General features: G+C 45.8%; 1 protein-coding gene across 3 annotated transcripts in view; it reads right to left on the reverse strand.

The window, feature by feature from the left end:
* The window catches only part of LOC144172726 (neprilysin-1-like), a 140964-nt gene that overhangs the window by 109511 nt on the left and 16139 nt on the right, over nucleotides 1-15314 (reverse strand). For all 3 annotated transcript variants that reach the window (XM_077701340.1, XM_077701338.1, XM_077701339.1), the window contains exons 3-6: nucleotides 14213-14254; nucleotides 12870-13031; nucleotides 5732-5815; nucleotides 939-1135 (exon numbers count right to left, since the gene is read on the reverse strand). In XM_077701340.1, coding sequence (XP_077557466.1) covers nucleotides 939-1135; nucleotides 5732-5815; nucleotides 12870-13031; nucleotides 14213-14254 — 485 coding nt within the window. The remainder of the gene's footprint in view (nucleotides 1-938; nucleotides 1136-5731; nucleotides 5816-12869; nucleotides 13032-14212; nucleotides 14255-15314) is intronic.

Consider the following 15314-nt stretch of genomic DNA (forward strand, 5'->3'; position numbering starts at 1 on the left):
ATATTTTGTATTGGAAGTCCACGTGTGTGTTTAACAAAAGCGAAACTTTGTTGTAAAAAGAGTAGCAGCTAGCAACTAAGCAAGGAAACTAATTGCTTCACTGAGCAATACCAGGGATCCATCCTTCATTTGCAGACTTTTAGCAAGGATGTTCAGTTACGGTATTAACACAACAAGCACTTTTACCTGGATTATCCGAAATAAAATTTGTTTACACAGTCGTTTGTCAACAGCCTTCTGGATTAGCGTTGTTTAAATTTGGGACCGCCGCTTCTTTCCCATGCAATCACGGAAAAGAAAGTCGAGCATGCCTTGTGGAACAACCCACGGGGTTTAGGGGAACTGCTGAGCAGAAAAACATTACACCTGTATACGAAATATTTCCGCTCAATGTTTTGCTCTCGTGAAGATTTGGTACTGTTGCGATTTTTGTCTGTCGTGCAATTCTCGTCACTGCCGGAAATGACGCCACAAGTTATCCGCAAAGGAAATGCCCACAATTCGTAAACTTGTCCAGCATAATTAAATACCGAAACAAATGTCGTTTATTTATGTAGAGAAAGCTAAGGTTTGCTATGTAAAATAGCCTCTAAATAAAGGAAACCTTAAGGTATTTATTATCATCCAAAGTGCGGAATACATGTGTCTAATATTTATATCTGGTCGATTCCTTTTATCTAACAAAGCTTTAACAAACAAACAAACAAATTATAAACTACAGCAGTTTTTATAACCAACCAAATCAACCCCGGTATTTGTACACTTCAGCCTTAGCTTTAGAATATTTATATATAAAGAAATAAACGTGCATGTTGGTTATTATAATTTGCGTTCTGAAACTACCGATTACAAATGGGTAAAACATACACTGCGTTTTGGTAAGCCTCATCTGGCTTAGTTTAGTTTGCAGTTATTGATGTACAAAGAAGGCCGTTTACCTGTATAATGTGAGAACTGCGGGATTGACGGTCCTTTCCAACATACAAACTTAATACAGAACTTATCCCGGCGTTGAGGAGAATTTCAGTCCATGTTTTATACTTTGTACTTCCGTCAATAATTGGCCATTTATCGAGACCATGGGCGGTCAGAAATTTTACGACAGGTTTTGGTGTATCTTCTCGTTTCGGAGAAGCTGAGCGGGGAAAGAACAAGCAGAAAAAAATCATTTGCATAGGCATGATGACAAGCACAATGTCAGTCAACATGATTCGCGAGAATGAAAATAAAATGGTCCAATCCGCGCTGTGAAAGGGATTGGAAAGCAAAGCTGTAAACGACGCCCACAACAATTGTCCCTGTAGAGTTCACACAGGTGGCTCTACGAAAAGTGAAACCAGAGAGCGAGAGAGAGAAATGACCTTTATTGATTCGTCCTGCGAGAAAGGTGCGTGTCAGGCCACGCAGGGCTTCGCCGCATCTCGTCTAACTACCTGCGCTAGGTAGCGGGCGGAGCCCGAGGCGTCGTGCCCGGCCGGCCGCGCGGGTTACTCGGATCGCCCGCGCCGTCGCCGTCCGCTCGACCGCCGCGGGGGCCGGGAGGCGAGGGGCGCTGCCTTTCCTTTTGCCGTTGCAGCGCCAGAGCTGCCTCGAGCCGCTGGACGGCCCTGAGCCGGTTGCCGTGCTCCGGGGAGCCGATCAACTCGCGAATGTCCGGCGGGAGGCGGTCGCCTCCGTCGCGCGCGCACTGTTCGTCGCAGCCCCACATGATGTGGGCCAGGTCCGCGGGCACTCGCGCACACACACAGCACTCGGTCCGCTCGTAGAGTTCCGGGCACACGTGGCGCGCCAGCGCCGGCATGAGCACGGTCTCGGTCTGTAACTGCCGCAGGAGCACCGCCTCCTCCCAGGACAGGCCGGGGTGTGGATGCGGAAAAGTCCCTCTTTCGCGTCTGTACCACCGGAGCACTTCGCCGTAGGCGACGAGGGGCTCCCCTGCGTCTTCGTCGTGGTCGTCGTCTGCTTCCTCCCCGGAGTCTTCCGGGGTTCGGTCGAGGTGGGGGGGCGCGGTCCGGCACGTGGCGAGGACTCGGGCCGCGGCGACCGCCTCTTCGTTGCGGTTGTGGTGGCCGTTGGGCAGCTCCCGGCCCGCGTGGGCCGGGAACCACCGGATGCTCGTGCTGTTGGCGGTCCCCTCCCGGATCCGAGAGAGGAGCCGCGCGGTGCTCCTGCACACCGTGCCCCTCGCAAATTTGGAAATCGCTGACTTGGAGTCGCTGAGGACGGTCCGCGTGCCGGACAGGGTCAGGGCTAAGGTGATCCCCGCCTCCTCGGCCTGCCGGAGACCATCCTGCTTCCCAAACCGAACAAGCCGCCGGGCATCGAGAACCTGCGCCCCATCTCGCTCACGTCGTGCGTGGGCAAGGTGCTGGAGCACGTCTTGAACGCCCGGTGGCAGCGGTTCCTGGAGGACAACGAGCTGTATCCCGACGCGATGCTGGGCTTCCGCGCGAGGCTCGGCACGCAGGACGCCATGCTGCTGCTGCAACACGAAGTGAAACCAGGGATGCTGCGAGCCGTTACCTTGAATGCGGGAAGGGGGGGGGGGGGGGGGGGGGTGCGGCGGCGTCCCGAACGCAGCCAGGCCGTGCGTCGGCAGAAAGAAATCGGAGCGGAGTATCTTTCGAAGGGTGCGAGTACCAGTTGTGCATTGACGTTTTGACTCAAATATGCGCAACATTTTCTTTTCAGAATCTTGCCACATTTACTGCTTCTAAAAATTTACGGCATCACAACGCTTTGCTCAAGAGTCCTTTTAATGTTTGGCCGGATGGCTAAATCGAGGGACCGAGGCACAGAGAGACATACGATAAGGCATACCGGAATTTTTCACTTAGGCAGCCAATGAGACTTTCGTGTTTAAAACCAAAACAATTACAGCAATCCCTTCTTATAACAAAATCGCTTTACTCGAAATATCGCTTTTTTTGAAATTTCTTCTCGTTCCAACCCGAACGCTTGCATTTTATCCCGCATTACCCGAGGCGCACGGAGCGCTTCACCCGCTTGAGCGAGGTGGCGAGCGGAGGCGTCGCCGCGCAGCGGCTACCCAGCGGAGAGTCACACTGTCAACATGACGGTCAACATGTTTCACCGATGATTTTCTGGAGTAGGCTATGCTCGATTTGCGCTATCCGAATTTAGGCAAACGGTCAAAATGAGTACACTAGGATCATCAAATTTTGTTCCTAGACGTTGGTCAATGACACGGACGCGACCGTGCGTGAACACTGATACTCGAACCGTGGAATTATCAGTGTCGTCGACAACGAGGCGTCAAAAACTCTTGTTTTGCAAGCTGCATGGATTCATCCCTCGGGAACAAATTCATCAGTGATCATGCAAATACAATAGTGCAAAACCAGCCAGTGTTTATAATTGCCCTGCGCACGCAGATTGAGCTGTTAACAATTTTTTGAGCTCAACAAACACAGCCTCAGTCTCGAGCCACGGCATTTCCGGCGCTTTCCAGCTCGAAACTCTGATAACATTACTAGACGCCCCCCGACCCTTTCCTCGCCCCTATAAAATATGGTCTTCTTCTACCCACTCGCTCTCTACTCTGCGAGTCACTCCTCTCGCTTGCCTTCATGTCAACTACTCGCCACCTTGCTGCCATTTATGACGTCGCTGCTCTTCCGAAGCTCGTCCTGCGTCGCCCGCTGCATTAAGTCACTTAGGCGCCGATGGCGCCTGCCTCTGGCAATGAAGTATACGCTTCGTGCGAAATAACGTTGAATGCATTACCGGCGACCACCACCTCAAGCAATGCTTGGTCAAATTGGAGCAGGGGTTGCTCGCGCCCGGAAGGAACTTCAAACAGCCCAAGCTCACTGCCTTTTTTGCACCTGAGTGAAGTTTTGCTTCAATGGATGCATTGTGTTTTGATTCTTCGCAGTTGTGGCGCAATTATATCTCAACTACTTCATGTTTTATGGAGTGGTCGCTTATATCGAAATACCGCTTCTAACAAAATTTGCCGCCGTCCTGCCAACTTCATTATAAGGGGGGATTCTGTACTCGGCGAGATGGTTTCCAAAGGATTGGGATTGGGTTCGGTTGATAAGGACTGGAAAATTAAAATTAAGTTTTGTATTAATGAGTATCAGCGAAACGATTACAGCACAAATAGGAGGAAAAAACATTTTGTTCCAAATTTCAAGCTGGAAGGTGAGCCGGTTAAATCAAAACCAGCTGTTGTTAACGTTGAAAACACAACGTGTTTGCATGAAACATTCAATTTTCATACTAAGCCGATGGGTTCGTCCGTCAGTGAGAGGTGCCCTGATTGAACCATGCTTTGCTCTGGTGCAATACAAAAGTTCGGCGGCAATAAAGATAGCTTTCTATACACCTCAGGACAGCGCCCCTTCCAGGTACGCTAGTACAAAGCGCCGTAAAAAAAAAAACTCCCCTCCGTGCAAAATTTTGAGCATCTTAAGAATGGTCTCGAAGAAATAACTGAGAAACGTCCTAATAAAGGTCTTGAAAGTTCTGTACGGAACCATGAAGTTACTTTGCCTTATCTCCTACAATGTGCCCATGTGGAGTTTTTTGCTTTTTCTCTTTTAGTTAGGTATCTGTAGTTGAGTTGGTGTGAATCACTGTTCACAGTACTTAGAATATCAGTTATGCCTTGTGTCGGCTGCTTGTTCTTTTTATGCTTCTTCATGTATCCCCCTTACCCAATGCCATCGGGCCTGTCAGGTATTTTAAGTAAATAAATAAATAAATGAAGCATTGTGTGAACAAGAGTTGCAAATTTTATTGTCGTCGTCTAAAATGTGCTGAATCAGAAAAGAAAAACAATCGTTTAAGCAAGCTCAATTCATAGGGCTGGGGCAATTTATAGAAGCGCCAAGTGGATAAGCAAGGTCTAGTGAGTGGAGTTTTTCACTGAGGAAGAGGGGAGGAATACCAGTGGAAGACATGAACTTTTTAATCGTCACATTCCTTTTTAATCCCATCATGGGAACAATTACAGTTTATACCAGCACAACCCAACCATGGTCTTCCAATACATACATACATACATACGTACATACATACATACATACATACATACATACATACATACATACATACATACATACATACATACATACATACATACATACATACGTGCATAAATACATCTTTTCTGATGGAGGCGAAAAGCAAAAACACCCGTGCGCACAAGATTACGGCGCACGTTAAACATCCCCAGGTGGTCAAAATTAATCCGGAGCCCTCCACTACGGCGCGCCTCATCGCTTGCGTTGCGTCGGCGCGTTAAACACTACAATCAATCAATCAATCAATCAATCAATCAATCAATCAATCAATCAATCAATCAATCAATCAATCAATCAATCAATCAATCAATCAATCAATCAATCAATCAATCAATCAATCAATCAGATACAGACCTACATAAATACAGACAGATAAAAATATTGCGTTTTATGTTTTTTAAGCTCGAGTTTTAAAACTCGGCTGCAAAGTTTTTTTCCTAGCACACAAGCCAATATAAGGAGATTAATCCTACCGCTTTGTAATAGCTAATGTCTTGTCAGGTGGAAATTTTTCTGAAACAAATAGGTATGCTTTGGCAGCACAGTTTTAAATTTAGGTGAGTATATTGGATGCTAAAGAACGCAGTACATATTTTAAACTCATGAGATCTCTGTGACAATGCGTGGAGAGTTGAACTTTGGATATAGGTCGGTACCATGTGCAAATATTTACCCACCGAGGCAAGCGCGGTAAGCAACCACAGCCTTGTCGCTCACGTTTTGGTGCTTCCCTTCGACGACAGGTATTTTCTCAAGAATATCTGCGAAAGAAAGCAGCATAGTTTAGGCATTATAAAACTTTTTACCGGTTGTAGTCTCCAAGATAACATTTCTCATAAGAGAGTGAACGTAACTGGCTGTTTTTCGCAGCATTATAGTTTTATGCAAGATTTGAAATGTGACATTGCCTCTTACGCATTTAGGCCTAATGACATCAAGCAATTTTTTCCGGTAAAAACTGCACTACTACTCAACACTAAAGATAAAATTCGTAAAGCGAGTTGTGTTTAAGGCAGAGACTGGGTGCTCAAGTAACCATTACTTTCTGGCCCATCAGACCATCAAAAGCCAACTTGTTTACATTCTGAGCCTATTCTGTACCAACTGCGGACGCGTTACCCACTTTATCTCACTCTCATTAGACCATGAGACAGAATATTAAGGACACCCCTTGGGGGGTTTCACAGAAGGTGTTACGGGCGTGTCTCATTGACAATTTTGATAAAAAAAGTGTACGTAATTTTGTGTGCACAGGGGTCCAACTTATAAAATGAAGAAAGCTTTTTCTATAACAAAAAGGCCGGCTATAACAACACAGCCGGAATTTTCTATCGCGATGCCGGCTGGGGTAGCCTGCGCGTTGAAAGAGTAACACGTGATTCCAAAGTGTCATTACTGTAACCCACAAATCACAGGTTAATTTTTACTCGAAAGTTTGCATGCATTTACATAGGTAGACGTTTTTATTTTTGATTTTCAGAAAGAGTTGCTTCCAAAAATGGGAAACAATATATTTTAACAAACTGCAAATTATTCACCCTATTTTTCCGCATCTATACAAGTGAGGGAATCCAAACTTTGTAGTGTTATTGCCCTTCCTTTTCTATTTTACGAAAATATTTTGTGTAAAAAAAAGTTCATTTAAAAAATACACTACATTGAACATATGTCGTTCATGGTGTCTATTTTGGAAACCAGTATAAAAAGTCCATCTTGGATATTTTTTCAAACTTCCACTAATGAAACACATGCTCTCAACCTGTAATATTTTTGTAGTTTTTATCTACAAGGTAGAAAATATTACATTGTAGCTGTATTGCCGTGACAGACTAGATAGGTTCGTTAGAAAATTCTGACGTCAAGGTTAAGCGAGAATTACAACATAGAAATAGGAAATTGTCACGAAAAACTAGATGCAACCCTGCTTCTTTGAAACTAAGCGTGAAGGAAACACAGAACCCCTGAATGTGATGTGAAAGCTTCGGCTCACAAGTGATAAATTGGCGCCTTTTTCGACTGACCGCACCTCAAGCGCAAAATGTCGGGCGTGAGCTCTCAAAGACCACCGAGCCTAAAGTGAAAATCCCGGGCCATCACCACTAACGTGAAACCTGGGCAGAAGCTAAGCTTGCAATGTATCAATGTATTCAAATGTTTTGTTTCTCTCTCTCTCTCTCTTGCCACATGGCGCGCAGATTGGGAACAGGAGAAGCGCCAGTGAGAGGTGCAATCGCGTGCTTGCTCAGGCGGTGGAGCCCTCTTAAGCGTTGAACCGTATTTACGGAAATTGCAAGCCCTATCGTAGCAGTTTGGGGTAGTGGCAGGGGTCAACGCGAAGGCAGTGGCCTAGGAGCTGGTCCTCGGTGATCAACCAGGCCCCGCACAATCTCAGTATACCTTTTCTCTTTCCCACCGACACCCTGACTCTATCAGGCCTTGCGTCAAGGGCCGGTGGGTACTTAATTGTAACACATTCTCCGTCTACAAACAGCTTCGGCATGTGCTTGACGAATGCTCAAGCAGAGAAAGAGCGTTCCACGAATAATATATCATGTTAGTTTCTTTTGAACCAGTTTTATCCAGAATACACATTTCTTTTATAATGAGTAATTCTGTAGCGCGAGGTGTTGGAAAACGAGTGTGATGGCGTTTTACTGGTACCGTGAGTAAATCAGATGCTGACGACGTAGACAAGAGGCGCCGACAGCATGATCCCCGACGGGGCTTTGCCCCCATTAAAGGAATCATTAGTTTTGATAGTTTAGATAATAAAATACACAGAAGAGAAGTGCGAAAAAGTTCTTCAAGATATGCAGATGGACAACGAAATCCTGTTTTGGCTGAATTTTTTGGCTGAAATTTTTTGGCTGAAACGGGAACTCATGCGTTTTTCTGATCTCGATAATCGAAACTGATGTATAATTCTGTGTGGCTGCTGATAATCTCTGTTGCACCACGCGCCACTGCAACGGCATTTAGCACGGACCAGGTCGTACAGTGCTAACAGGCGACAGAGCTTTTCATGCGAATCTGAAGAGTTATCTGCATGCTTCAAATTCGTGGACCATCTTGGGGTTGACGTTGTGGCTTCGATTTTTTCGTGTTATTCTCCAGTCAGACTAGATCCATTTTTTTCTAGACTTTTGCAATGTCTTTGCGGTCTCTATTGGGGTGAGAACACCACGAATTCTGTTTTTACTGGGACGGTGGCTTGAGAGGTGCCAGTCGGGAACTTGCCTGTTGAGCTCTTCAACAGCTATGTGCACAAAAACAAGCATTTCCTTATATCTCGACGCCCCCGAGGGCGCCCCTGTCACCTCAAGTAAACGGATGCACTTGTTCTTACACAGGAAATCTATATCTCGCACGTAGCAACTTTCTTCACGAAGACTACGCTGTACCAGAACAGTGGGAAAATGTGTCAGCCAGCGAAAATTCTTGTGAGGAAGAAAGCAGCATCAACCTGGAATTCAAACGCACGCCTATAAAAAGAAACCTACGCAGCTTTCCCAGAAACTTCGCTGTTGATGAAAAATTTACCCTGCTCTAGCAATTGAAACCGGGACCACGGCCTATCTAGGGCAGTCGCTCTACCAAGTGAGCTAATCAGGAGGCTCGCCGTTTGTAGCTTGAGAGCGAACTCATCAACAATCCGAAGTTAGGGTCAAGTGTAATCGAAAGTTTTAGGGGAAATCTCTAACGTGGTGTAAATTTCTGCGAAGGATTTGAGGTCGATTTAAATTTTTTTTGTGCAAAAACTTACTCCACCTGAGGAAATTGTTCTAAATCTTCGATGAAATTCTAAAACGGTAATTGTAGTGCCATAGCAGTGAAGGCCTCGTTAAATGAAATGCGGTGCATGGTGTAGGCGTTACGTAACTATGGGTTGAAAATAGCCCACAGCACCAACATAAAAAAAGGAGATAGAAGAAAACCGGCTGGATGTTGGTTTGGAATACTGGTCCTGCAGAATGCGAGTCCGAAGCGCATCCTGCTCCAAGAACGAGCTTTTTCTTCAGCAAACAAAAGTTGACGGTATGAATGCGTTGTGGCGTTCGTTTGAAAAATTGGGATAGAAAGTTGCATAGAGGCCTACAGGAGTTACTTGAGCATGCTAATTAGATAAGGAGCCAACCATGGTAATTTTAAAGGCAAATATGTCGGGCCCAGAAGGGCGAACAAAACACAGATACAAAACAAGCGCCTCCAAAAGTACGCGCAATTATTTATGGCACGTGAAAACGAAAACCAAAAGCAGAACTACAGAAAAGGGAAAGTACGACGACGATTGTATAGCTCCAACATGTGCACAGACAACCTTTAAGCCTGCACCTACTTCTCTTGGTGGGTACGCGCCGATCATTTCAACGCTATCGTCACCTTTACCGCCATTATCACTGGGAGCTGCAAAAGGGGCAAAATCACCACAAATCAATCCAGGGACAGAAGATCGCGCAGCTTCGAATACGGTGTAATGTATTCCAATAGTACCCGTTAGGTGTCTTGAGCGTCTATGGGATTTTTTCTTTTGTATTTTGCAGGAATCGGCATCGCACGTGTGCTTCCCCCTGTACCTTGATTTCCACTGAGCAGTTGAAAACTAGTCTGATTATCCGCAGACAATGATCGCGCAGTCCGGTTTGCCGCTGGGAAGGTTTTGTAGGGGCGAAGCATGTTAGGGGCTTGGGCTGTCGGCGTCTCATATCATCGTCGTAATCGTCATCTCATGTCGTCACGGCACTAAAACACCGAGACACTCGATAATGCCTCGCGCTGGAATGCTTAGTAACACGTACTGAATAAAACACCGGATAGCTCGTTGAAGCCTCGCGCTAGAACGCTTCGCGCTTCAAAGACAAGTGACGTTTACAGCAAAGCTGCACACGTCTACCCCCGAATGGTTTCCTCTCCACTGGCGCAAACGTCAAGGCGGAGAGAATACACTTATACAGTTGATGCTTTGCCCCTTCACCAGGTTTCAGGTAGCTGAACCTGAATTTTTTTTTCTTTCTGGTAACAGCCCACCACCCTCTGCTGTATGATTCTGTAAACTTATGTGATAGTGTTTCGCTATAGATTTATCTATTTCAACACTCTTTTTTTGTTTGTTCCTAGCCTTAACCATGCTTGTTTTCTGAACATCCGTCCGGTTATCTCTCACTGTATCGAAAAAATCCTGTACGCCTCCGTCTAACGACTATGGTGGTTGAACGCGAAGCTTTCTCGCGATGAATTCTTTGGTTGGCCAATTCCACATTGCGAGTATGCTCTACTCTGGAGATACGCACCACTTTTGTAGAACACCCGCAGCGACTCTGGGGTGTCCACTTTGTGTGCCGGTTTCATAACGCGAGAAACCCAGGTAAGATTTCTTCCACGGGAAGCATTTTTTTTTTTACTTCACCCACCATCATTCATAATCATCGTCGCAGAAATTCGGCTTTCCTGCAGGGACTATTATCGTACAACGGCATTAATGAGGACATCAAAGCTTCGCTATAAGAATGCTTATTTCTTCTTTTATTTGCTGCTTTTATCTGTGCTGCGAAATAGAAGGATATCAAATGACCAAAACGAAGTTGAATAAATAGGCTTTCGCTGATGATGATGATCCTCCTGACGGACGGACAGACGGACGGACTGACAGAAGGACGGAGGGACGGGGGATAATCATCAGAGGGTTCGCAAGGAAGAAGATCATGCGCTTCGGCTCCGAGTTTTTTCACCAATTTCTGTGAGTCCGTTTCTTTTTCCAGCTGTTCCCTGGCATAGTAGGAGAGCGCAACACTTCTAGCGTTCGCGCCAGCTGGCGCTTCAGTTCTCTATGAAGAATTTTTACGGCAAGAGGGCTGGGTTCGCCAGTTAGGCTTACCTCGGACTCCAGGATGCGGGGTATGGTGAATAGATGCTTTTAGGTTTTTGAGAATAAGTGTTTCTATTTCTGAATGGATGCACAACAGGCAGGCGCGTGTTCTGTTTCCCCAACATGCAGCTCGGTTGGGACGGAAGAAGCTGCATCATTGATAGAGGCTGTGGATGCAGCTGAGACAGCCGGCTGGGAAATTCCCGGGTGAGATCCCAGGGGGCGCTGTGGTTTTTTAGGCCGATCCCCCAGAGGGGTATGTGACGGTGAATCCATTGAAAAGGGGAGATTTCAACCTGTTAGCAAAGCTGGTACAGGTTTGTTCCCATTTTTGTTTATTATTAATAATATTATTGTGGAACGTAAATTGTTTTGACCTGGGAATGAGGGGGGGGGCAGCGCAGGGTTTCACTTATGGAGCACAGTGTATATGGCTTGGTGAATTTGCCCAGAGTTCCCCGCGCGAAATTGCCCACTCCCCGGCCGTCGCGTCGGCGGCAGGCCTGTGTCGTCTGATTTAGTGACGGTTGTTATTGGCCTGTTCTGGCGCTGCTTCGCGTCCATTGCGTGCTTCCTTCTCACGGCTTGATTAACTTGTTAGACAGCACCTCCGGGGTAACGCGGAGCCCACGAAATTAAGTGGCTGTACGGCAAAAATTCGTTAAGCATTGGTTTTCATGGTGGGAAAAAAATGTAGAAACCGCATACAGACATCTGGCCGCTGGAACAACGCTACCGTTGGCGCACGGCTTGCAACGAATGGGTCTCTGTTTTATAAATTCCTGAATAACATTTCGGTTGTGCTTTAAGAGGTATTACAAAAGGCGAAAGGAGCAACTGGTTCTGCTAAATAGCGATTATAAAATATCCTTCAGCTTTCTCGCAGTTCTCAAACTTTCTAAAATAACTAGTTTTAATCGGCATAAATGGAATCTCTATGCTCACACGGCTAATTGTTTTGGTGTCTGCGCTTCTGTCGCGTGGTGGTGTACCACCAAGATAGCACATCAGGATGGCTTAGTTCTGTTGTCTCACCCTTCGAAAGACGCTTCTCTCCCTTTTCTTTCTGCCGACGCATGGCAGAGCTACAGCGCGGCGTCCGCTGCTTCAGCGCGGCCGAGGCCAATGCTGCTGCGTACGGGACTCCGCCTCGGTGAATTCCAGGTATCGGCTGGCAGATTCTCTCGTTTCACTCTTTGTAGAGCCACATGTGTGAATTGAAGTGACGTCGCATGGCCAATTGTTGTGGGGGTAGTTTCAAGCTTTGTTTCCAATCACCTTGACAGCATGGATTAGACCAAATGTTGTAACGGTAGCTCCTACATCTTCACTTCATTCTTGGACTTTATAAGAATAAAAGTACCCTGATAGGCCGCACATATGTAACACACTCCCACCGGCTCACTCTGTCAGTAGAACCCTGTATAGCGAGTGTAAAGAGGCCACTCCGTAATCCAGATGATCATTCTATGCAGAGCACTTGACGCTAGAAGACGTACTTTTCATAGCTTCGCAGACAACACATTACACTATAGCCATCTTACTTCATAGCGGAAACTCCAACGTTTATACGACACCTGTTTTCAACTACCTAACAGAAATTCATTTTTACACCTAACCTCCATTCATACGTCATTATCATAACCTGTCCCTTTACACTTGGGCATCTTTATCGACTAATAATTCATTTTACGTTTGTATTTGCTCAAAGGCACTAGAGTTTGTGTTCACACCACTATCATGAAATACATTATTTTTTTTGGCGCTCCTTGCCCATAGTTGATCTTGCGTCATAAAAAACTAAAGCTTAGGTAGGCCATGCGGCAGGGTAAATCAGTACACATGTGACATGTCAATGATATTTTTTCCGCTTTATTCATTTTTTTTTAGTTTTTCACACGTCAGCTCGTTCTTCTCCTACAGAAGACTTAAACACTCGGATGTGATCATACCTTTTAAAGTGTGAAGAACGCCTTCGGTTAGTATCTGCATTATATCCAAAAACGATCTGTCTGGGGGTAGCGTGCGACTTTGTACCCATCCTCCGCAGGCGTAACCGTAGAAGTCCTCGCACGGATGGACCGATGGGTCAAGGGACGCACTCATAATTTGAGCTGGAATGAAAAAAATGTTCAACAAGAGTGTGCAAAAAGGTATTTCAATTAGCAATAGTATCGCCAGGCTTGCTGATGCGACTTTCTTTTTTACTGAAGTTATGTTCACGTGTGTACGTGCTCATAACTTCGGTTTACAGCTGGTGCTTTTGGTTGGTATCACTTCCAAGGGCTCATAGATTGTCCACATGGTATCCTTACCTTGGTATTTATATATGATCTCTGGCATAGTAGTGCTCTTCATTATAGGCTGTGGTTTATTTTCTGGTACTCGCATTCAAAAATAGCGAAACTAATATTTTAAGTTGGGCATTCATATTTTACATTCTCCTAACAGTGGTAATTTTAGAATTACTCGCGCCTTTCACGCCTGTCTGACCTCATTTAAAGCGATGTAACTTCTACCTAATGGCTATGGCTCAATTAAAGTTTGCTACTTGTGCTTCTGCCACAAGCAACACGCAATAGAAGTAACTGGCTGAAACTTAACCGCGGTTATCCCTTGAACTAGTCATCTAAAAGTTTAAAAAAGAAAATGTAGGGGATTTTGAAGTAGCATATAAGCTATCAATATAATACTCAAAAACGAAGACAAACTCCACAAAACAGCTGCATTTGCGAACATCAGTGCAATATTTCTACACAAAACAAAACAAGAAAAGTCTTACAGAGGAAAGTGAGCGCATCTTAAGGCTAAAAGAAAAACTCTCTAGAACTGAACGAATTTTGCGATGAATGAATTTCTGGGTGGCGAGGCCATTCACTTTAGCCGTTTTACGCAATGCATAGACCAAATATAAGTTCCACACCTTTATTTGAGGGGAGGGGGGGGGGCTGCACGGCGCGAATTGTTTTATGCTGTATATTTTTTTCAAGACAAAATGTCACATTGAAAATTGGCGCTTTCTTTGTGGGTTCATATCCAGAATGCACCATTTTAAAAAAACTACAATTTCTGTGTTGTAATCATACAACGGAAACATATCTTAACAGACACCCGACTTGTAGCGGTCTGGTAGTATGGTGGTATATGGAGTCCCACGCTACCTTCCCAGATGTTTATAGTAAAGGGTGAGCAAGCTGGCACACGTATTAGTGCTTTCTTGTTTGTAATTGGAACATCTTTTGATCCCATGGGCTATATCGTGATTCTTCTTAGGGAATCTGAATACAGACATTACCTCTCAGGTGGCACTCGGGAGTTTCGCATACGTCGTGGCCTCCTGGAAGAGCAAGCGGCGTTTATTACCCCCAAATCAATCACTAAGCAACTCTTCTAGAACAAAGTAAGAAACACTTCAAAACTCATGCAAAAGTCTCTAATGGAAATGGCAATATTTTACAAAAAAATGACAGCCGGCTTCGGAGCGCAACGAACAAAATTTCGTGTGAAACGATAACATCTTTTGGGTGAAATAAAGCGTCCCCATGACTTCTCTCTGAGTAATTACCCAGAGTTTATCTTCCTTTGAAGACCATCATCTAAACCTTTGTTTCGTCTAATCATAAAATTCTCCGAAGGTCGGTAGAGTAGCGGCTCACCAAGCCCGTGAGCCGCTACTCAACGCGGTCCTTCCCCGTAATAATCTCCTCTGTCACGTCACATGGCACTAATCTTATAAGGGGTGCACCCACGTGTACGGTAATGTCACGTGTGCATCTCCTACACCAACAAGCAACCTCGAAGTGTGCAAAGTATTGACCCCGCCAGGAGTACGTACCGGCTGCCCACCTCCTTAGTGTCGTGGGTATGAGCCATGTGAAGTGCCAGAGCAGACAAACTGAGAAGAAACGCACTGGGCAGGGGCTCACGTGCTTGGTGATTGTTCCGTACGTCTCCAGCCACCGCTATAAGCTCGCTTTCGCTCTCCTCGTAGTTATGCACACCATCTAATTAAGAATTGCCTTTCTAGGTGCAGCCATCCTGCACTCCTTTTTTGGCTATATGCAGTATTGGTGAACAGCCGTGTTCATCCCCGTCTTCGCCCTCCAACTCTTCACCGTCTCGACCTTCAAGATTCTGTGCAGGCTACGAGGGCCTTGCCGGGACACCCCAGGCCCGCTGCAGGCCGATGCAGCACGTGGATGTCGCGAGCCATAGCCATATGTGCCCGGTCTGCAACTCGACGAAGACAAAACGAGCGCAGTTTGCTGTGACACCCTGCCCTTTCCTCAGACCAACCTGTAAGTGCTTCAAAGATCCTTCTCGCACATGGTGGGCAGCGCTATTCGGGGGGCAGGGTGTACGCAGCTCATTATCTTCACCTATTTATCAAGAAGCTT

This window comes from Haemaphysalis longicornis, unplaced genomic scaffold (assembly GCF_048455015.1).
Source record: "Haemaphysalis longicornis isolate Haplotype H1 unplaced genomic scaffold, Haemaphysalis longicornis Haplotype H1 scaffold_255, whole genome shotgun sequence".
Classification (NCBI taxonomy): domain Eukaryota; kingdom Metazoa; phylum Arthropoda; class Arachnida; order Ixodida; family Ixodidae; genus Haemaphysalis; species Haemaphysalis longicornis.